The sequence below is a fragment of the Panthera uncia genome (assembly GCF_023721935.1).
Source record: "Panthera uncia isolate 11264 chromosome D3 unlocalized genomic scaffold, Puncia_PCG_1.0 HiC_scaffold_8, whole genome shotgun sequence".
Lineage (NCBI taxonomy): Eukaryota > Metazoa > Chordata > Mammalia > Carnivora > Felidae > Panthera > Panthera uncia.
The window spans coordinates 72,735,935-72,757,781 of record NW_026057586.1 but is presented as its reverse complement, the minus strand read 5'-3'; the positions used below and the strand labels follow the sequence as shown (position 1 = coordinate 72,757,781).

General features: G+C 48.0%; 1 protein-coding gene across 3 annotated transcripts in view; it reads left to right on the top strand.

The window, feature by feature from the left end:
• CABIN1 (calcineurin binding protein 1) overlaps positions 1 to 21,847 on the top strand; it is a 154,341-nt gene that overhangs the window by 40,333 nt on the left and 92,161 nt on the right. For all 3 annotated transcript variants that reach the window (XM_049619133.1, XM_049619132.1, XM_049619131.1), the window contains exons 17-23: positions 3,437 to 3,679; positions 4,987 to 5,143; positions 9,762 to 9,877; positions 15,304 to 15,465; positions 16,230 to 16,436; positions 16,657 to 16,802; positions 20,100 to 20,361. In XM_049619133.1, the coding sequence (XP_049475090.1) occupies positions 3,437 to 3,679; positions 4,987 to 5,143; positions 9,762 to 9,877; positions 15,304 to 15,465; positions 16,230 to 16,436; positions 16,657 to 16,802; positions 20,100 to 20,361 (1,293 nt within the window). The remainder of the gene's footprint in view (positions 1 to 3,436; positions 3,680 to 4,986; positions 5,144 to 9,761; positions 9,878 to 15,303; positions 15,466 to 16,229; positions 16,437 to 16,656; positions 16,803 to 20,099; positions 20,362 to 21,847) is intronic.

Genomic DNA, 21,847 nt, shown 5'->3' with positions numbered 1-21,847 from the left:
ATCAAGATCAAATAAATACCCATGTACGATCGTGTGCTTGAGGAAAAAGAACACCACAGTGGTGTTTTGAAGCCATGCACCCTCTTGGCTCCCTCCATGCCTCCCTTCTTTAGGAGGTAAACTCTTACTGAGAGCTCGCTGGGCATCAGGATCTGCTGGGCACCGGGCAGTTTCTCAGTCTCTCTGTGCCTTGGTTCTTCATCTCTAGAATGGAGATGATCATCGTTCACCCTCAGAGACCTGCTGTAGGGTTTATACAAGTTAGTGTGTGTTGGCACCATGCCTGGCATGTAGCAAGCACCGTACGGGTGCCGACTCTCATCAGTGCTGCCATCTTTGGGAAGCGTGGGGTTGGATGATAAACATGGAAGGTGATAAACATGATGTGCTTAATGGTGTTGGGTGGCCTGGCATCCCATCTCTATGGGTCACACACTAATCATGTTATATTTATCATCTTATTGGGTCCTTCCGCTCCAATTTGGAAAGAGAGCCCAATCTTCTCCCAGGCTTTTTGTTCATATTGTTTGAGACATTTCAATTAACTTTCTTGAACTGGGAAATAGTTAAGAGCTATGACTATAGGAGCAAACGGAGGCATCTCCATCGTGGTGAAAGGAGAGGAAACAGTTGATTCTGAGAAGGAAAGAAGGAAGGGAGGGAGGAGGGAGAGAGGGAGGGACATTGGGAGGGAGGAAAGGGAGGTTCTAGCTCCTGGCAGAGTAGGCTCAGGCTGGTTCATGCTGAGATCAGGGAATGAGATTTGTCTGACTTCAGGTACCATGGCAGGCTTGGGGGGTGGAGTGGAGGAGTGTCCAGCATGACTGCATGTGGGAGGGATGTCTGGGTGTGCCAGGGATGCCATTAGGTGGGGAGAAAGAGGGGGGAGAGGCTAACCCTCGGTATGCCTGATAAGAAGGCCCCAGTGATTCAGATGTCAGCTTGCTCCTGTCGTCCAGAACTCTTGGGTGTGGCAGGGTGCTCCATTGTTGGGTTGGATGGGCACTGAACAGTACTGAGAGGGCTGTGGTAAGGCCTGGGCCAAGTGCTGTCGAAGTTCCTGGTTTTTGAGAATTAAGTGACTCTTGTTTTTTCCTCAATTTCTTACAGAGGGGGTGTGTTTTCTTATTGATTTGGAGTGCTTTTTATATTTTAAAGATACTAATCTTTTTTTCATCAAATGTTGGAAATATTTTTTTTCCCAGTCTCCTTTTATTTATTTATTATTTATTTTTTTATTTTAAAGTGAGAGAGTGAGCACAAGAGGGGAGAGGGGCAGAGCGGGGGGGGGGTGGGGTGGGGGGGCGGGGGAGAGAATCTTAAGCAGGCTCCATACTCAGCATGGAGTGCGATGTGGGTCTTGATCCCACAACCCTGGGATCATGACCTGAGCCGAAATCATGAGTTGGACGCTCAACCGAGCCACCCAGGCGCCCCATGCCAGTTTGCTTTTATATTGTGGCCTTTTTAAAAGTTGTGAATTTTGTGTTGTCAAATCTTTTGATATTTGCAAACATTTATGATTTTGTTTATTATGCTTAGATAGCCTTTTCAAGACTGGAAGAATATTTATCCACTCATTCTACACACATGGATTGAGTTCCTACAGCGTGTCTGGCACTGGACAGGGGAGAAGGCCCGCTTGACAGAACCTATATTTTAGAAGGGAGACAGACAAGAAGCATGTCAACAAATAGATTAAAAGTCTGTTTGCCTTTGTTTTCTTCTAGTGGTGTTAGTGTTTCATGTTTATTGTGCTTCATCTAGCTTTCATACGGTGTATGTAGGGGAGGGAGGGCCTGAATCCTCCCCTCTAGCTGTATGATGGGTCTCCCTCCCTATTTGGGCAAGCTGCCTTTTATGGTCTTTGATATAATCATGTAGTTTCTTCAGGTTGAATTGATTCTAAGTTCTTGATATTTTTGGTTGTGATTTTGAGCAGGGTCTTTTTTTTGGTCATTATGTTTTCCAGCTGTGCATTTCTGGTTTATAGGAACCCAACTGATTTTTTGCATGCTTATTTTAAATCTAGCCACTGTGCTTCATTCCCATTATTTCTGATAGTTTCTGTTTTTTTCGGGTAGATGATCATATTGCCCACAGTCAACGGTAATTTGGTCTCCTCACTTGTTGGCAGTTATTCTTGTGCTTTTTAGCTCTTTCTAAGTTTGAGCCCTGGGCATTATGTCACATTAGAGCACTGCTGACGGGTCCTTGTCTTGTCCCTGACTTTCATGGCAATGCTGGCTGCACTTTCAGGTCCACAGTCTTTATCCTGCTACAAAATAAGCCCCTGTCCCTCAGGTGTTTGGTGTTTGATCAGGAAGGGTCAGCCTTTGGGTTCCATGTCTGCACCCCATAGGCTCCTTCATACCTCTGGCCTCCTGCTAAAGAGTGCTGGCTTTCTCTAAAGAAACACAGGCCCCATTTTCCTGGCAATTAGGGCTTTTAAATTGGGGGTGGTTTTGATTTATGTTCAGATACTGCAGCACATCCCAAAGGCGGTTTTGGGCATTGCTGCCCCACCCCTGTCTGCGTTACCTCAAAGAGCTGTGTCGCGTGGAGCTGTTGCCAGCCGTCAGCTGCAGCGAGGTCAGAGCCTGAGGGGGCACCGGTTGGCAGGTGCTTCCTGCTGGTCTAACAGGCCGCCTGCCAGATCTGCAAATTCACAGCCAGGCCGAGTTTCCTCACACAGCAGCATGATGATGAAAGTGGCTCAGACTGAGGTGCTTAAATGGGTTATGTTCTAGAGCAAAAGGAAAGGGAGCTTCACAAAAGATGATGGCTCCCAAAGAGGGGATTTTAAAATAGTGTGGTGTTCTGAGAGTTCCATGTGCCAGGACACGGTGCTGAGTGTGCTAGGTACAACAGCTCATTTCATGCTCCCACTCACCTTCTTCCACGAGGGTACCTGTTGGGGGGGGAGATGGGGACTCTTAGAATGATGACCTCAGTGCTGCCTGGCTAGTTGCCTCTGCTGTGACCTTGGCTCAGGTCCTCTTCCGCAGAGAGAGTCCCTCCCCGACAGTCTGCTGAGACCCCTCCCCTGCTGAGACCCCTGAGCGCCGTGGCACTGGATGAGCGCATGACTGGGTGGCCTGGGGCACAGTGGCTTGGGGTGAGAGCTGACAGAGGTGGTGGAGTCACTCAGTCTCACCTAGGCAGTTTGCCCACTCTGGCCTCCGTGTCCCAGCTTCATAAATGAGGCAACTGAGGTGCAGAGGTCAAGCACCTTTCTGAAAGCCCGCTGGCTGGCACACACCATGCCGTGATTGCACGTAGATCGCCATGTGACCTCACAGATGCCTCAAGGCCCGTGGAAGGCCTCCGCTTCCCCTTTTTTTGTACTGCCCCTCAGTCCTGAGGACCAGGCGTGGAGAGCGCCATCACAGTCCTCTCATGGCACGCCCTCCTCCTCGCCCCTCCCTGTGCTCAGGACTCCTTGCTCCGGTTGAAGGACCACCGGCAGTGTTTTGAGTGCTCCGACGTGGCTCTGCACGAGGCCGTCCAGCAGATGGTGAATGCGAGTGAGTCCTCAGCCAAGGAGGAGTGGGTGGCCACGGTGACCCAGCTACTGCTGGGCATCGAGCAGGCACTCTCAGCTGACAGCAGTGGCAGCATCCTGAAGGAATCATCGTCCTCCACTGGCCTCACCCGGCTCACCAACAACCTCATCCAGGTAATCTCCCACTCCTTCGTGCGCTGCCCTGCACCAGCAGGTGTGGTTCTCGGAATTCCCCCTTCGTAGCTCACTGGCTTTCACTGCAAGCTAGGGACCCCAGAGGGGCGCCTTGGCTACTCTGGCTGCAGGAAGCGGGCACCTCAGGTAGTGGGTGGCTGTGCACTGGCCGCACACCTTCCTGGGACTGCTCGGGTCTGGGGGTTGCAGCTTGCTGAGCACTTGGCATCACAGGGTTCTTCCAGACCACCCATCCCTGAGTGACAGAAGTGGGCTCAGAGCAGGAGGCCCTGACCTGTGTGTGGTCAGCAGGAGGTAGAGCTGGGGCTGGAACCCAGGCCCTCTGTCTCCCTGCCGGGGCTCTCCACCACCCCACGTTGTCCTGGCTCTCCTAGCCAAGGGGTGGTCCCAGTACTCCGCATCGTCCAGGTGGGCTTCGCAGCAGGAAACTTTCCTGAAGCCACCCTTGGCTCTTTCCGGACAACAGCTCTTCAGGCCATCAGCGCAGGTCTTGCCAAATCCATGTCCGTAACGTCCCCATCCTTTGTTTCTCCTCTGCATCTGTAGCGCTCTGCCTTAACCCAGGCAGAGTCTCTTATTTGAACTATGGGAGCGTGCTCCCCGCCCCTCTACACTCCTGGTGCAGCCACCACCCTGCCACAGAGGCACCTTTCTGACATGGAAATACCAGTGTGCTCCTCCCTCCCTCCAACCCTTCATGTTCCCCCTGGTTGCCCATCACCCAAGGTGTCTGAACCTGCCTGGCCTCCTCTCCACTCATCTACTTCCTTGTCTGTCTCTGGGCCTCTGCCTGCATGCCTGTCCTGTACCCCTAGTTCCTGCCCTCTTCAGTATTGGTTCCACCACAACCACTCACCTGGAAACATCAAGGTTCTCCTCTGTCTGTCCCTACCCTTCCTCTGCGACCCCACTGTGGCCCTCATTTGCTTTAATTACAGCGACTATACTGATTCTTAACTCTTGAGTGGCTTGTCTGTGGTTCTCTTCCCCCCAGGCTGTCACCTCCCCCGTGCCCTGCTCACCTCTGTAACCCTCACATCTGGCATGGGTCCTGGCACACAATAGGTGCAGAGGGCCTCAGGAACTGCATGTGGCATAGGGAGGACTGCCGGAGCGGGCTCCTCTGATGCCTGGGCTTACCACTGTTGTTGGGCACCCTGGGACTCTGATGACTGGAGTGCTGGAGTGCTTTCTAGTCATGTCCCCGCCTCTGCCCTGAGGAGTCACCCCAGAGGGTTGGAGGGAGAGCTGGCCCTACTGTGACACCCCTGTTCTCCCTCTCCCAGGTCATTGACTGCAGCATGGCCGTCCAAGAGGAGCCCAAGGAGCCCCATGTCTCCTCAGTGCTGCCCTGGATCATCCTGCATCGAATCATCTGGCAGGAAGAGGACACCTTCCACTCCCTGTGTCACCAGCAACAGCTTCAGAACCCAACGGATGAAGGTGGCAGGAAATGGTTCTGGGTGGAGGTGGGCCCTGACAGTCCTATCCAGATGCTGTGAGTGGGCTTGGGGCTCAGTCAGTAGGATTTTGTGTGGGGCCTGGACAGAAGCAGAGGCTTCTTCGGGGAGCTCATTGCACAGTGGGGTCGAGAGGCAGTGGGTGTGTGGTATTTCATGTCTGGTGCAGGTGGTAATAGAGTGACAGCGTGGGGAGTGCTTACAAGGAGCACGGACACTGCTCCAGGCAGTCTCAAACTTGCTAATTCCTTTAATCCCCAAAATAGCCCTATGAGATGGGTAGCCATGCACTAGCCTTTGCACTTAACCACCACGCCCCCTGGCCCCTGCTGGCGTGAGCCAGTCAGGGCAGCAATGTGCACAGCTGGAGGGTAGTATGGAGTGAGCACAGGTCCAAATCCCAACTATCACATCTTGGCTGCGTGACCTTGGTCAAGTCATACAACCTCTCAGCCTCTATTCCCCACGTATATGCTGGGAATAATGGTACCTATCTCAGAGGGTTGTTCTGAGGACAAAATGAAATAATAAAGCTATCATTTGCCAAATCAGTGTCTGGCACATGAGGGTGACAAATGAGTAATTGTGAATGAGAAGCTGGAGAGCGAGCCCAGGACTCTTTATGGAGATGGCACTTGAGCCAGGTCAATGCAGTGGTAGGAAATGTGGTGAATTGAAGAAATAACCATAACAGCTAAATGACCTTTTAAACAAAGATACCCCATCATTCTTTAAAAAAAATTTTTTGTAATGTTTATTATTTATTTTTGAGAGAGAGACAGAGACAGAGACAGAGACAGTGACAGTGCAAGCAGGGGCAGGGCAGAGAGAGAGGGAGACATAGAATCAGAATCCGAAGTAGGCTCCAGGTTCTGAGCTGTCAGCACAGAGCCTGACACGGGGCTTGAACTCATGGACTGTGAGATCATGACCTGAGCTGAAGACGGACACTCAACCGACTGAGCCACCCGGGAGCCCTGTTCTCCCATTTTGCTCAATCACTGTACATGGACTCCTGCAGGAAGCCTGTGACCTTGGGTGGGGTGCATCTCTGCAGCTGTAGCAGACCCTGAAGGAGCTGGCGGTTGGGGGTTGTCTGCTGACTGCACTCCTCTTGCTGGGCAGCCAGGCGTACCTTAAAGGGGATCTCCGAGAGAGAACAAAGTCCAGGCTCTCTGGCAAGGATTGTGTGCAGCACTAGCCCTATGATCTCCCTTCTTCTGTCTCTGTAGACATAGGTTACGGACAAGTGAATTGAGAGCAACACCTGCTTTAAAATTATGGTTTTAAGGAAAGGGCAAATTGAGCTTATATTTGGGAGAGTGCCCCAGAAAATTCATTGGTGATATATTAGAGCTACTTATGTAGTGTGGAGGAAGTGCCCTAACCATGAGCAGGGTAGAAAGAAATGACATGGCCACTGTGCTGACATAGCGTAGCCTGTCCCCCACCCTGTGTGGGGGACAAAAAAAGAAACACACGAACTCAGTCAGGAAGAAAATTTACATTGAGGAACAAAGGCAGGGACCCTGTAACAATTTGCACAAGAAATAATTTATTAAAAAATCTGAGCTCATAAGCAGAATGAAACAAAAAGGAAAATTGCAAAACTAAGGGAAAACATTATAAACCAAGTCTCACTGTTACAACTAACAAACCAGACAGCAAGGAGCAGAATGAGCATGGCTAGAACGGAAACCAATGGATGCAGGTCAGAGCTAACAGCATTAACGAGAAGAGGATGGATATGGGAAACAGGTTGTCCAGTGTGAGGATAGGTAGTGCTCCTAAAGGAAAGACCCCAGCAGTGAAATAGGATAAGCGGTCAACCCACTGTCAAATATGGGAACATTTCTCTGTAAAAAAAAATTGAGCTTGCAGATTCATTGTTCAGCATGTACCATGAAAAATTGGTAACGCCACAAGATACATCCTACTTGAAGAATAAAGATTTTTTAGGGGTACCTAGGTGGCTCCGTCGGTTGAGTGTCCAACTCTTGATTTCTGCTGAGGTCATGATCCCAGGGTCATGGGATTGAGTCCCACACTGGGCTCCATGCTGGGCACGGAGCCTGCTTAAGATTCTCTTTCTCCCTCTGCTCCACCCCTGCTCCTGTGCAAGCACATGCTCGCTCACTTGCTCTTTCTCTCAAAAATAAATAAATAAATAAATACAAATAAATATTTTTTAGATTTCTAAATTGAAAAAATGATTTATCTTCACAGGTAAAACATGAGACTCATTTCAGATTTCTCCCTAGCTGCATTCAGAGCAGTTGAGGTGATGTCTAAAAGTCTACATGGTTATCAAGGAACGATGGTACGATCTAGGACATCTAGCCAGGTTGTTTGTAATTAATAGTAGGAACAGACATTTATAAATCAGGATTCCAGCTCCTGTGGGTGCTTTTAAAGATGTCACTGGAGGATGAAGTCAGTAAACCAACATGAGTCAGAATGAAATTCGTCAGGAGTGGAAAAGCCACAGGCAAGGATTTGAGATGAGCACCAAATCCATTTAAACTTGGAATTGAGAGAAAGCAGTTATGCTAATTATGGTTGCAGAACAGAGTGTCAATGTTGCAAACCTGAAGTGCTACAAATAATATGCACAACAAAATTGGGAGATGAGGAGAAAGGAGGAAGTGTTACAAGGCTATCTCCCATCTTGTATAATAGAATCACTTGATGCTGTTGAAAATGGAAGCTAAAAGATCCATAAAAAATTAGCATAGTTTAGTTTCCTCATGATTTTCTGAGTTATGTTTTTTATTAAAAAAATTTTTTTTAAGTCTATTTATTTATTTTAAGAGAGAAAGAGAAAGTGGGGGAGGGGCAGAGAATGGGAGATAGAATCCCAAGCAGCCTCCGCATGGAGCCTGATATGGGACTTGAACTCACCAACCAGCATGAGATCATGACTTGAGCAGAAACCAAGAGTTGAATGTTTAACTGACTGAGCCACCCAGGCGCCTCTATTTTAAAAAATTATTTATTTATATATTTATTTTAAAGAGCACACAAGCTGGGGAGAGGAGCAGGGGGCAAAGGGGTGGTGCGGAGAGCAGGGTGGGGCAGGGTGGGGGAGAATATCTTAAGCAGGCTCCACGCTGAGCCTGACACAGGGCTCCATCTCATGACCATGGGATCATGACCCCAGCTGAAATCAAGAGTTGGACACTCAACTGACTGAGCCACTCAGGTGCCCCTTTTTATTTTTATTTATTTATTTATTATTTTTTAAAAAATTTTTTTTTTCAACGTTTTTTATTTATTTTTGGGACAGAGAGAGACAGAGCATGAACGGGGGAGGGTCAGAGAGAGAGGGAGACACAGAATCGGAAACAGGCTCCAGGCTCCGAGCCATCAGCCCAGAGCCTGACGCGGGGCTCGAACTCACGGACCGCGAGATCGTGACCTGGCTGAAGTCGGACGCTTAACCGACTGCGCCACCCAGGCGCCCCCCCCCCTTTTTATTTTTAAATCCATGCCTTTCATACCTTTTTGACAGGGACTGGCCAATAGTAAAAAGTATGACATAAATTTCATGAAAGAATTCTTATTCTACTGGGCGTGAGATGCACTGGTATTTTCTGTTTTGTGTTCTATCCTTAATCCTCTTTAAAAATGCTAGTTACAAGCCCACTAGTGGGTTATAGTCCAGAGTTTCAGAAGCACTGAAGGATCTTTAAGGAGCTAGTAATCATTCTAGTGGTGAACCTACACTTAACTGAAAGGTAGTCATTCTTTTTTGCATCTGTAATATTCCAGAAGACCTTAGAATAAGAATCTTGAAGTTAAGAAATGGTATATATAGTATGTGTTTCATTATTTTTATTTTTTTTTAATTTTTTTTACTGTTTACTTTTTATTTTTGAGACAGAGACAGAACATGAACAGGGAGGGGCAGAGAGAGAGAGGAGACACAGAATCTGAAACGGGCTCCAGGCTCTGAGCTGTCAGAACAGAGCCCGATGTAAGGCACGAACCCACGAACTGTGAGATCATGACCTGAGCCGAAGTTGGACGCTTAACCGACTGAGCCACCCAGGCGCCCCGGGTTTCATTATTAAAAGTTACTTCTCTTTCTCTTTCAAAATGTTTCCTATATGCCCAGAAAGCTGCTTCCAGGGATGTTCACTGAACATCAGCGTGTTTATTTGGAGGTGGATAAGGCATTCCTTATGTCTTCTTGTATGATTTGGATTTCTTTTTAAGTGTATTTATTTATTCTGAGAGAGAGAGTATGTGAGCAGGTCAGGGGCAGAGAGAGAGAGGGAGATAGAGAATCCCAAGGTGGAGCCCCACACGAGGCTCTATCTCATGAGCCGAGATCATGATCTCAGCTGAAGTCAAGAGTTGGGTGCTTGACTGACTGAGCCACTCAGGTGCTCCTGAATTGATTTTTGAAAAGTATGTATTGCTTTTGTAAAGCCAATCAAGTCATTAACTTACTTAAGAGGACAAAAAGATAAAAAATGAAAGAAAGAAAAATCTGTGGCCACTTTGGTAAAGACAGAAAAGCCCACAAAGGAGAGACTGAGCTTTGCAAGTCCCACAAGTGTCCCCACGCTAATTCTGTCGGTCTGGTCTTTCCCTAGTGATGGCTGAGACGCCCATGCTCCCATCCTCCCTCATGCTGCTCAACACTGCCCACGAGTATTTGGGGAGAAGGTCCTGGTGCTGCAATTCCGATGGGGCTCTGCTGCGATTCTATGTAAGCGTTGCCCTCTTGGCAAGGGCTGGTGGGGCGGGAGGGATGGTTTGGTGTCCTGAGGCTTGCTTGGCCTCCCCCTGTACTGGGGCCCACTGCTCTTCTTTGATTCATATGTGACTACTCAGAGTTGCCAGAAAGTCTGAACTTGGTTCCCTTATGCACCTGAGGTTCACGGCTTCTGGACCTGGCCTTGACCTACAAGTGGATTTAGAACCACTAATCGTGACTGCATCTGTTTTGTGTGTGTCAGGCATAGGGCCAGGCCCTTCATAGTAATTTAGAGGCAATAACTGCATTCACCACCACCTTCCAATGAATCCTGTTTGCCCAGCACCACTCACAAAAGGTAGTAGTTGCTGAATCAATAGCTATTTAGTAAATAAGTATTTAGTGAGTACAGATAGCTGTCTCTTACTAGCAGCTGTGATTGACTGGGCTTACTGGGGATAAGCAGCATGATTCCTGTCCCCAAACCTCACTGCTGAGTGTGAGGCCAAGCAGCGCAGACAGGTTACAGAGCATGAGAGGGGCACCTAACCCAGCCTGCAGTGTCTGTTTAAAAAAAAATTTTTTTCTTTAATGTCTTTATTTTTGAGAGAGAGAGAGCACAAGCTGGGGAGGGGCAGAGAGAGAGATTGAGGCACGGAATCTGAAGCAGGCTCCAGGCTCTGAGCTGTCAGTGCAGAGTCCGACACGAGGCTCTAACTCACGAACCGCGAGATCATGACCTGAGCCGAAGTCGGACGCTTAACCAACTGAGTCAGCCAGGCTCCCAGCAGTGTCTATTAATAAATGTTTTAGTGGAACATAGCCACAACCATTCATTTACATGTTAACTATGGCTGCTTTGGCAATACAGGGGCAGGGATGAGGAGCTCTGATAGAGTCCGTGTGGTATGTGAAACCTAAAATATTTACTACATAGCCCTTCAGGAGAAGGTTTGCTGACCTCTGCCGTATACCTTTTCAGTGAGCATATCCTCTCTACAAGTGCAGCTCCTGCCTCCCCAGTCCTGGTGTTCCTCCTCTGTCCTGTGCTTTCCCCATGGCTCATACCATCTTCTAGCATGCCATATAATTTATTTATCTGTTATGTTTATTGTGCGTCTCTTCTCCATTAAAATGTAACTTCCCTGAAGGTAGGGATTTTTGTTACTTTTGTTCACTGCTGGATCCCAGTACCTTAGGACACAGCATATGTAGCCCATAGTAGGTGTTTAATAAGTAATGGATTGAATGAATGAACGAGACTGAGAATACGTATAGAGCTAATGTGTGTGTAGGGCTTGACAGTTTGCAGACCACTTGTGCTGAGGAGGTGGAGACTTGGCAGGAGCCCCAGCTGTAGATGCCTGAGTGTCTGCTCTACCCTGTGAGTTCTGAGGGCCTCCCGGGTGCTCACCCTGGTCAGCGCCACGCTTCAGGACCATTTTTGGAAGAATTGTGCCAAGCTTAGACTGTATTGCTGCTCAGGAATTGGCAACTTCCTTTTTCTGCCTTCCCTCTCCCAATGAGAGAGTGTGGGGTCACTGTTCTACTTCCACAGGGTCACCTCTACAAAGCAGTTTCTCTTACGCTGCTTGGGGGAGAGTCAAGAATGAGTCAGCCCCTTTGCAAGCTGGTACCCGGCAGAAGTGGTGCTGAGGTGCCTCCTGGGTAGGCAGCAGGGGCGATGATGGGATGACCATACTCTGGGTTTTCCTTAGTCTACATCTTTTTTGGCAGAGTATGAATTCTAGCTGCCAGGATCTGCTAAGTGAATCTGAGGGAGTGGACGTGATAGGAGTACCGCCATGTTTCATTTCATAGCTCCTGATTTTCCTACCCGAGGCCTAGCCTTTACTTTCTTCCAGCTCCTGCAGCAACTTCACTTTTGTGGACTCGGCCTCTGCTTATTGAGTGCTCTCTCTCTCTGCTCAGGTCCTGACCACCTCATGCCCTCTGTTTGTCATACTCTGCCCCGGGGTCTACATGTCTGGCTTGCCCTTTCCTTCTTGCCATGTTGGTCTCAGCTCAGAGGACACCTTCTAAAAGAAGTCTTCCCTGGTCCTGCCACTCTGTCCTCATGACTGCTGAGCAGCCCTGCTATTTGTTTCTGTGTCACGTGCCTCTCTGCTAGCTGGTGTGTTCCTGAGATCAGAGACCTTTTTAGTCTTGCTGCCTGAAGCATCTCTAGGGCCCTGAGCAGTGGCTGACATAGATTACTGTCCAGTTGATGTTTCTTGAATAAATAAATGAACAAACATAAAGTTATTCATTCATTGATCTACAAATGGTTGCTGAGCATTCACCATTCTGGGTGCTGTGGCGGTTACGAAGGTGAATACTTTATTGCTGGCTCTTCCCATTGCCCCAGGTTAGTGGTCTTCAGATAAAGGATTGTGTCTTGGGAGTGCTTTGTGACTGACATGGGGAGATCTTTTGTGTGGATTTTTTCTTCTTGGATAGAGTGGAAGTATTCTCTGAGGGAGAAATCCTCTTGGATCTCATCTTTTCTTGAGTTAGTATTTCTTTTCATATGTTATATTCAGGTTGCTGAATTCTTAACCATTCATCCACACTCAACTCAAATGGCCCCTTTTCTATAGAGCCTTTACTAACTTCCAGACTGTCCCTGTTACACTGTGTCCTGGTACTACCACCCAGATTGTGTACACATTAACCATCTGCTGTATTTGCTTCAATCCTGTCTTCTAATAGAAATAAAAAGTTACAGGAAGGATAGTATACTCTTCCTTACCGTCCTTCCCTCACCCCCATAAACCATAAAGGAAAGGACTAATAAATCTGACATTAAAATTTTAAAATTCTGTAAAACAAACACTATACACAAAGTTCCACATAAAATAGCATAGTGATAGAACTACACACACACACACACAGACACACACGTGCGTGTGAAACTGGTGAAACATACATATCAGACAAAAGACTGGAATTCAGGGTATTTAAAAAACTCCACGAATCCATAGAAAAAGAAAAAAGTCCAAGAGAAAAATGAGGAAATTATATGAACAGATCACTAGAGAGGAAACCTTAAAGGCCAGTAAACATGAAAAGACACTCAACCTCACTAACAACCATAAATTCTTTATTAAAAAGGAATTAAAAGCAATGGAATACCATTTTGTCCTTTCAGACAGTCATCAACATTTGTCTGTGGTACCTAGGGCTGATGGGGCTGTGTAGGAATTTCCATCCTGCCATCAGAAGTATAAAATTAGTGGGGCGCTTGGGTGGTTCAGTTGGTTCAGTGTCAGACTTCGGCTCAGGTCATGGTCTTGCAGTTTATGAGTTCGGGCCCAGCATCAGGCTCTGTGCTGACGTCTCAGAGCCTGGAGCCTGCTTCAGATTCTGTGTCTCCCTCTCTCTCTGCCCCTCTCCTCACACTTTGTCTCTCTCTGTCAAAAAAATAAACATAAAAAAATTTTTTTTTTTAAGTATAGAATTAATTAGTTCAACTATTTTGGCAAACAATTTGAAAATACAGTTTTTAAAGTTGCAAATGTGCAAACCCTGTGACCTGGTAATTCCTTTTATAGGAATCCACACTAAAGAAAAAGAAACTTTCACATGCATATAAAGAATAGCATGTTGGTGGATGTTAACCATAATGCTGTTTATAACACATATACAAAAAAGGATAAACACCCTTAATGCTATCATTAGAAAAGGTAAAAAAAAAAAAATATGGTAACAAATATTTACAGACAAAGTGATGTAATGTCTAAGATTTGTTTCCAAATGATGTGGGGTGGGTTGGGGACAGTTGGGTGAGGGACTGGCTGTGCACAGACTTAGTAATCAGTGCTTATTAGTAATCAGTGCTTAGTAATCAGACTTATTAATCAGTGCTCCATATGTGGGCTCACTATACTATCATTTCTAGTTTAATATATGTTTGGAATTTTCCATACTAAAAAGTTTGAAATTTTGATATCCCCGTACGATAAGATTCATTTCAGTTCACTGAGCTATATTCACATTGATACAAATAAGTCCGGTCCATTCATTCATTTTAATTAGTTTAACTGCTTAGAGCAGTGCAAATGAATGAACCAGATTTATTTGTATCAATGTGAATATAGCTCAGTGAAATGAATAAGAGCAACGTGCAGAGGGTTATGTATTAGATGATATTTTATATGTAAAGTTTAAAAACCCATGCAGCTATATAGTGTATAGCACAATATAAAAATACGGAAATAAACATACATACATCTGTATCATTTCTTTGGATTTACTTTGTGCTTTTTCTCACTTATTGCGGTGAAAGCTTATTTCAGTGTTCACTCTTTTTCTTTTTCACATCTTGCTATCATTAAGGTATTAATGTTTCTAAATTAAGTGCAGAAGCATTGGGAAAAGCCATGGGGTTAACATCAGGTATAAGGTCATTCAGTGACATCTTCCTAGCATTAAGATGTGTTTACAAACTTACATATAAAAGCTTATGTGAAAAGACATTTGGTGAATTGTTTGAATGACCCGGTGTATAAAGTGCCCTTCAAGTAACTTCTTCCTTTTATATAAGATATAAGATATAAGTTTATGTGTGAAGCCTATGGGAAAAGCCATGTGCTTATCAACCTGAAACTACGCTGTGTTTAGATGGCCACTCAGTGGCAGTGTTCACTCTTTTTTGTACAAGTGCTGAAGGTTATAAGTTTTCCCCAAGTACATTTTTAGCTGCATGCCATATTTTGACCTGTGGTATTTGCTACCTTTATGTACTGATTTCTCATTTTACTGACTTATGTTCTGAGGATGTGGTGTGTATTATATTTTGTCTTTAGTATTTGTTGAGATGTGCTTTTTGTCTAGTTTTGGAAAACTCATGGATGCTTGAAAAGAATGTGTATCTGGTAACAGTTGGGCATAACAATAGCCATTGAATCTAATCTTCATAGATGCATCACTTGTTGACTGTGTTGTTTACATCCTCTGGAATCCTTATTGATGTTTTGTCTGAGAGAGACTCCCTCAGTCCTAATGGGATTTACCATTTGCATTATAACCACCTGTTTAATTTACTGCCCCTCCATCTGAGCTTCTTAAAAGCAGAGACTGTGTCACATCGTGCCTAACATAACGAGGTGCTTGGTAAATATTTGGGGAGCAAATGAATGGCCAAATAAGTGGGTAGAGAACTTACCAGAGGGCATATAATATCTCCTAGCAGCTGGTAGATACTGACTGGATGCGCTAGAAGGAAGGCAGTTTGGCAAGCATGCCCTTCTGGTCACTTGTCAGATCTGGGCCCAGAATGGCTCCTGTGGGGGTAACAGGCCCTTTTAGGAAACAGGCCCAAGAGACACGGCCTCCTCAGGTTAACAGACTTGATAGAATGGTGGTCTCCCTGGGGTCCCACTGTGCCAGGGAAGCTATGGGCCTTCTCCTCAGGCGTCTCTTCCTGCCTACCACAGGTACGCGTTCTCCAGAAGGAACTTGCTGCATCCACCTCTGAAGACACGCACCCCTACAAGGAGGAGCTGGAGACCGCCTTGGAACAGTGCTTCTACTGCCTGTACAGCTTCCCTAGCAAGAAGAGCAAGGCCAGGTACCTGGAGGAGCACTCAGCCCAGCAGGTGAGGGTGTCCCCGCCCCTGCCCAGGGGAGTGGGGCTCAGAGAAGCAGGGGCGTGAGCACTCCTGGAGGACATCAGACACATACCTCTTGTGGTTAGTTGCACCAGGAGAATGAGAGCATGGTCAGATGTAGTCTGATCATAGGAAAAGTGTTTTCCTTGCAAAAACTAGCTTCGTAAATGTTGACCAATCATTCAAAAGTGCAGCATGGCAATTTTCAAAGGATTTCCTTTTCCAGTCGGATAATATGAATAATTCCTTAGAGGTTTTCATTTGTTTTTGTTGTTTGGGTTTCAAGCACTCATGGCTTGTCAGTACTGTCATTTATTCTTACCAATTCCATTCCCTGAATGTAAGCTCCTTGGGCGGGGCCCCCACTGTGGTCCCATGTAGAATGCAGACCCACCCTGGTCCAGAGCAAGCAGTGGGGCAGCTGAGGCTCAAGGAGAGGGTCAGTGGCCTGGCCACAGTGCCCACTCGTGATTGAACCTACCCTCTGGCTCAGCCATGTGGACTCAACAGAGTGTGGCCCTCAGTTTCCAACATTTGTCTTTGTAAAGGCTGGGCTTATGCCAGTTCATTTTTCTGCTCTTCAGACATTTGGGTTTGGGAATTAGAGTGAGTATGCAGATTTTTAAAAGTATATGGGACTTTTTCTACACTCTAACATATTGTAACCTTGTCTGTATTATTTCCATGGAAGAACCTTTCCCTTTCTGCTTTACCCTGACTGTACTATAATCTGCTTTCTGTCTTTTCTCAAGGTGGACCTTATATGGGAGGACGCTCTGTTTATGTTTGAGTATTTTAAGCCCAAGACCCTTCCTGAATTTGACAGCTACAAGACCAGCACTGTGTCTGCTGACTTGGCCAACCTTCTGAAGAGGATCGCCACCATTGTGCCCCGCACAGAAAGGCCGGCCCTGAACCTGGACAAAGTCTCTGCCTACATTGAGGGCACCTCGGCCGAGGTAGGAACTGAGCATGGTGGAGCTGTGTCCCATCATTTTTCCCTCCGGCACTGCTGCATCTGCACCTTGTCTGCTTTCCTTGCTCTATACCAGAAGTCAGGTCCATGAGAAGCCTAGTGTCTGTCCTGTGCTAATGTGAATGGTCCTGGGTTTGCAGCGTTACTGGTCACATCTGAGACCCTGACTCCATCTCCCCTTATCCTGCTCCCTCACCTGCCAGGTGCCCTGCCTTCCAGAAGGGGCCGACCCCTCCCCTCCGGTGGTGAATGAGCTCTACTACCTCCTGGCTGATTACCATTTCAAAAACAAGGAGCAGTCTAAGGCTATCAAGTTCTACATGCATGACATCTGCATCTGCCCCAACAGGTCAGTGACCTGGGCATAAGGCCAAGCAGGGAGGGTTGGGGTGACCCCAGCTCAGCAAACCCTTTCCTGGGCCAGGTTGGGGTTTCTCTGCCATAGCAAAGAGATCAGGGGAAAAAGAATGAGAAAGTATGGTTAGCACTCTGCAGTTATTAGGAAAGGCAAGAGACAGGTTCTTCATAAAAAGAGGAGCAGTGGAGAAGTCTTCCTTCCAGAAGATACCTGGGATGAGCACTGGCCTCAGAGAAGGTATGAGGTTTCTATCTGCATCCAGGCCAGCAGGGCAATGGGGTGCCATCTGGTTCCATCCTCCTGGTTCAGTGCTGCCTCCTTTCCTGGCTTCTGGCCCTGGGAAATGGGCTGATGTGTACTATGTGTCTTTAGCTAATGGTTGTTTCCTTATTTTGGGGAAAGGGGAAGGTAATAGAAATACTTAAGCTAGGAGTTCTCTTTCCTTGCTCTGATGCAAGTGTTGGCAGTAGCAATTGTCATGACAGTAAAAGTAGGAGAGCCTATTGTATGTGAGGCTCATGCTTTCTTCCCGCTGAGCCCGGGTGGCTTTTTCTTAAATTGTAATGGTTGGCCTGTTCATCCTGAAAGGGCTCTGCTAAGCTCATAAAGTCTGATTCATTTGATTGAGAGGGAACATTTTCTCATGGCCTCCACACCTAGGAGGTAAGCCTTGGGTCAAGGTAAGCTTTGTATCTGAAGGTCCAGAGTAGTATCTGTAGGTAAAGTATTCAGGGGCCAGCCTGCAGAGGCTGCCCATCCTCAGGGGAAAACGCAGAGCTCCATCTTGTCAGGACCCACCTGGCCCGGGGGAGAGGGGCTGGGATCTAAGTAGAGAAACCAGTTTACACAACTTCTGTAGCTTGTGGGAGAGGTTCTCCCAGCCCCCTTGTTGCTCAGCGTATGTTTTCCTTCAGGCAGGGAGCCATGTATTGGTGGCCCTGGATGTCCTCTCTGGGGTCACTGTGGACCAGTTTGGTAGGGGAGATCCACACTCAGGCTGGCTGAGTGCTCCTGTTCTAGGCAGTGAGGAGTCACCTCCTTTGCCCTGCTGCCTCCATGTCTGAAAAGTGAGGGTGATAAGACCAGCCTGCCCGTGGAGAGGTGAGAGCCTGGCGTGACACCTCGCACCCAGCAGCCCTTTGCGTTACAAGACAAGGTTCGTGACAGCTCATTTGGGCCTCCTTCCAACTTGTACGTGCACCGGTTCAGAGGGAGTCAATCTGTCAGGCTTGGCCTGCTGGCAGCCGTGCCGTAGAGGTGGGGTGCCCTGTGAGGACTGGCCCCAGGGCCAGGAGGAACCTGGTGGCCTAGTCCTGACCCTCCTTCATTCTGGCCCTCACGAGCAGGTGTCAGGGAAGACTTGGGCTCAGTCTCATCTTCTGTGCTGGCTAAGATGGAAGTTTGGATGCTGGCCTTTTCTTTACACTTTCAGAGCCTGCTAGACACAGGTGAAGCCCATGGCAGACAGCTGGGTGTGTGGTGGTGTGTCCCGGCCACAGTGTTTGTTGGTGGTCCCTGCAGGAAGAGCAAGTCTGCGAGAATGCTGGCGACAGCTTTTCTTGACCCGTCCACCGCTCCATCTGCTCTTGCTCAGCTGGGATTGGGCCACCTTGGCCAGGGGTTTCATAGAGTGGCATTCTCTGGGGCAAGATGGGAATAGGTCCCAATACAGCTCATCCCTCTGCCAAACAACTCTGAGCCCAGTGCTGGGAGCAGGCCTGCCCTACGTGAGTACCAGCCCGGCGCACAGGCTCTGGATGCTTCTTCCTCCTGAGTTCGTGGCATCGCTGGCCCTTGGGCTCCCTACTGTCCTTGTGGGTCAGCACTCCGCGAGTGTGGGTTGTGCGCTGCTCTGCTAGAATCAAGAACCCGTGTCAGGACTTGGTTTTTGGTGACACACAGAGAAGCATTTTGAGTTTTTCTGATGAGGTGTCTGTGTTCTTGGTCACTTCTATTTGTGGTTAGTGGTTTCCATTTTGGTACTTATGCAGGTATATGGGCACACACCGTGATTTGGTCCCTTCCCTCAAGGCAAGGGCAAAGGGGGTTGCCGAAGGCATTCTGGGAGGAATTAAGAGGGGAAACCCTCAGTGTGGAAGGAGCTGGCCCTGGTGGTACGTCCCTGACAGGGTTCCCCACCATCTGGAGGGGAGCTTGACACCTACCCCTATGCTTCCGCCCCCAGGGTGACCTGAGCAGAGCCCCGGATCCCAGGCCCTGAGGAGGAAAGGGTACACTCAGGGCCTCCACACAGGGGCTGAAGCCTTCATTTTTGCTATCCCCCATCATCACTTAAGCCTTCAGGCCTCTTTACTGCTCCTTTGCTCATACTTTTTCATCTTTGGGTGCCTGGAGTACGGCAGAAGCACGTGTGAGCTTCACAAGTCTGCTCTGCCCTTACCACACCTGTCAAAAATAGTCCAGAAAGCTAGTTGGCCAGTTTTAAAGTTAGTACAGCAGTAGGTCAAGAATTGTCAGCATGTGGAAGGTAGCATCTGTTATGTGATTGCTGTCTATTCTGTTGTCTGTACTTGCACTCAGGAAATTCCACTCTCCCAAGTGCCCAGAAATTGTCTTGGCCTTCGTCATCATCACAGCCTTTTACATTTTCCCCACCACTTTCTTTCAGGTGATCTCAGAACTGTAGGCTCTCAGCCATCGTGGTCCCCTTGCTCTCCATATTGCTTCTGGGAACTGAGGTGGACAGGGCAGGATGTGGTCAAGGTCCCAGAGGGAGAACCATGTAGAAGCTACATGGCAGTGTTTTCAGGGTCTTGGCTGCCCCGTGCTTTTGGTCAGTGAGTGTGTTGATGGCAGGTGCTACCAGTGCGGGGTTAGGTGAGGTGGCAGCTGGATGAGAGCCTCCCTGTCACCTTGGATGGGCCATGCCTTGTAAAGCACCCCTTTTCCTTTCCATCAGAGACATTCTTTGGGTAACCCCTCCAAGCAGGGAAGCAAAGGGGAGCAGAGTCCAAGAGCTCACCATGTTAGCATAATTTGGGCTCGAGTCCATGGGGATTCTCTTAGAGCACTTACTGAGTACCTGCGAGATGCTGAATGACCTAAGATACATGTCTTGTGGTGTCCCAGCAGCTCAGCTTTCTTGATATGGGTTTTCTTAGCCACATTTCATAGCTCAGAAACATGGAGTCCATGAGTGGTGGAGCTGGGCTCTGGGTCATGGCCTGGGACCACTCCCCTGGGGCCTGGGTGCCTTGCCCAGGCTACCATGTCTGCAGTGCTGTAAGGGCAGCTGTGTGTTCACTGGTGCTTTTGTCATGACTGCAGGTTTGATTCCTGGGCAGGCATGGCCCTGGCCCGGGCCAGTCGCATTCAGGACAAACTGAACTCCAATGAGCTGAAGAGTGATGGTCCCATCTGGAAGCACGCCACACCTGTCCTGAACTGTTTCCGGCGGGCCCTGGAGATCGACAGCTCCAACCTGTCCCTGTGGATCGAGTATGGCACCATGTCCTATGCCTTGCACTCCTTTGCCTCGCGCCAGCTGAAGCAGTGGAGAGCTGAGCTGCCCCCTGAGCTCGTACAGCAGGTGAGGAGGGGCTCTGCAGAAGGGCTGCCATCCCACCCAAGTGCCCTCAGGTGGCCAAGTTCTGTCCTATCTGTTTTTTGCACTTGTCCTCACAACCAGGCTGGGAGCTCATGGATGATTCTTCTCGTGAAACTGAAGCCATACTGTGGTCAGTGACAGCTTAGTCCCTGGTCTTTAGACACCCAGTCTGGCATTGGTGAATTCAAGGCCAGGTTCTTATCATCTGGCTGGTCAGCCATCAGTTTTCCAGCAGTTGAGAGGCAGGGAAGGGGTGTTGGCCACCAGAAGTAGCCGTCTATTTCCGGTCCCCTTCATGTTTTATTTTACTTTATTTTATTTATCTTTTTAAGTAGGCTTCATGCCCAGTGTGGAGCCCCGTGTGGGGCCCTGAGATCAAGACCTGAGCTGAGTTCGAGTCAGACCTTAACTGACTGAGCTACCAACGCGCCCCTTCCTTGTTCCCTTCAAAGGAACTTCTTGGGAATTTTGAAGTCCATCTTGGTAGGGGACTCCCCTAGTGCAGGTTGCTGGGTGTCTGGCCTGTGGGCCTTGGCTCCTTGAGTTGGAAATGAAGGAACCACATGACATTTTTGAGGCTGGTGTGGCAGTAAGATGACAATCCAGAAGGGTTTCCTAGGAGGGCAGAGTGCAGAAGGGGCCTGTTTCTTCTAGTGATCAAATGTGGTCAAAACCCAAATGAGATGATGACCTTCTTCATGTTGCCATTGGGTTGTTGAGGGAACCCAGTGAGAGAAGGTTTTCAGCTGAGGCTTTCAGCTACAGCTGTGCCACTGCTGTCCTCTGAAAGCCCCTGTGTCCTCGAGAGTGGACCTCTGTTGTCATACCCAGCCCCCCATTCCGACACCTGCCACTCTTCAGCGGCAGGCTCCCAGAATGCTTGGCCTCACAGTGACCCTGGCCTCCTAGCATTGTGCTAAGTAGGGGAAGTCCTAGCCTTGTACTGCAAAGAGGTAACAGCTCTTTGTTGCTTTTACTGATTTTATTTGAAAGTGAGGTGTCCTTGGTGTTAAAAATTCAATTGGTATGGAAAAGCATAAATGAAGGGCGCCTGGGTGGCTCAATTGGTTGAGCATCCGACTTCAGCTCAGGTCATGATCTCACAGTTTGTGAGTTCAAGCCCTGCATCGGGCTGTCTGCTGTCAGCTCAGAGCCTGCTTCGGATCCTCTGTCCCCCTCTCTGTCCCTCCCCTGGTTATTCTCTCTCTCCCTCTCTATCTCAAAATAAATAAGTAAACTTAAAAAGCATAAATGAGAATGTAATAATGACATAAATGTCACCCCTTTTGTATGTGGGTGACATCCCTACCCAACAGCACAGAGAAGAAGGGGAGGGGCTGCTGTCAGCACTAGCAAAGGGTCACAATGTGAATCCACTTACGGCGGGGCTCAGTTACCCTGGTAAAGGTGTGATTGGGACTTTATCTTAGTAATTAAATAATAATGAAAATAACTCCTAAGTCTTATG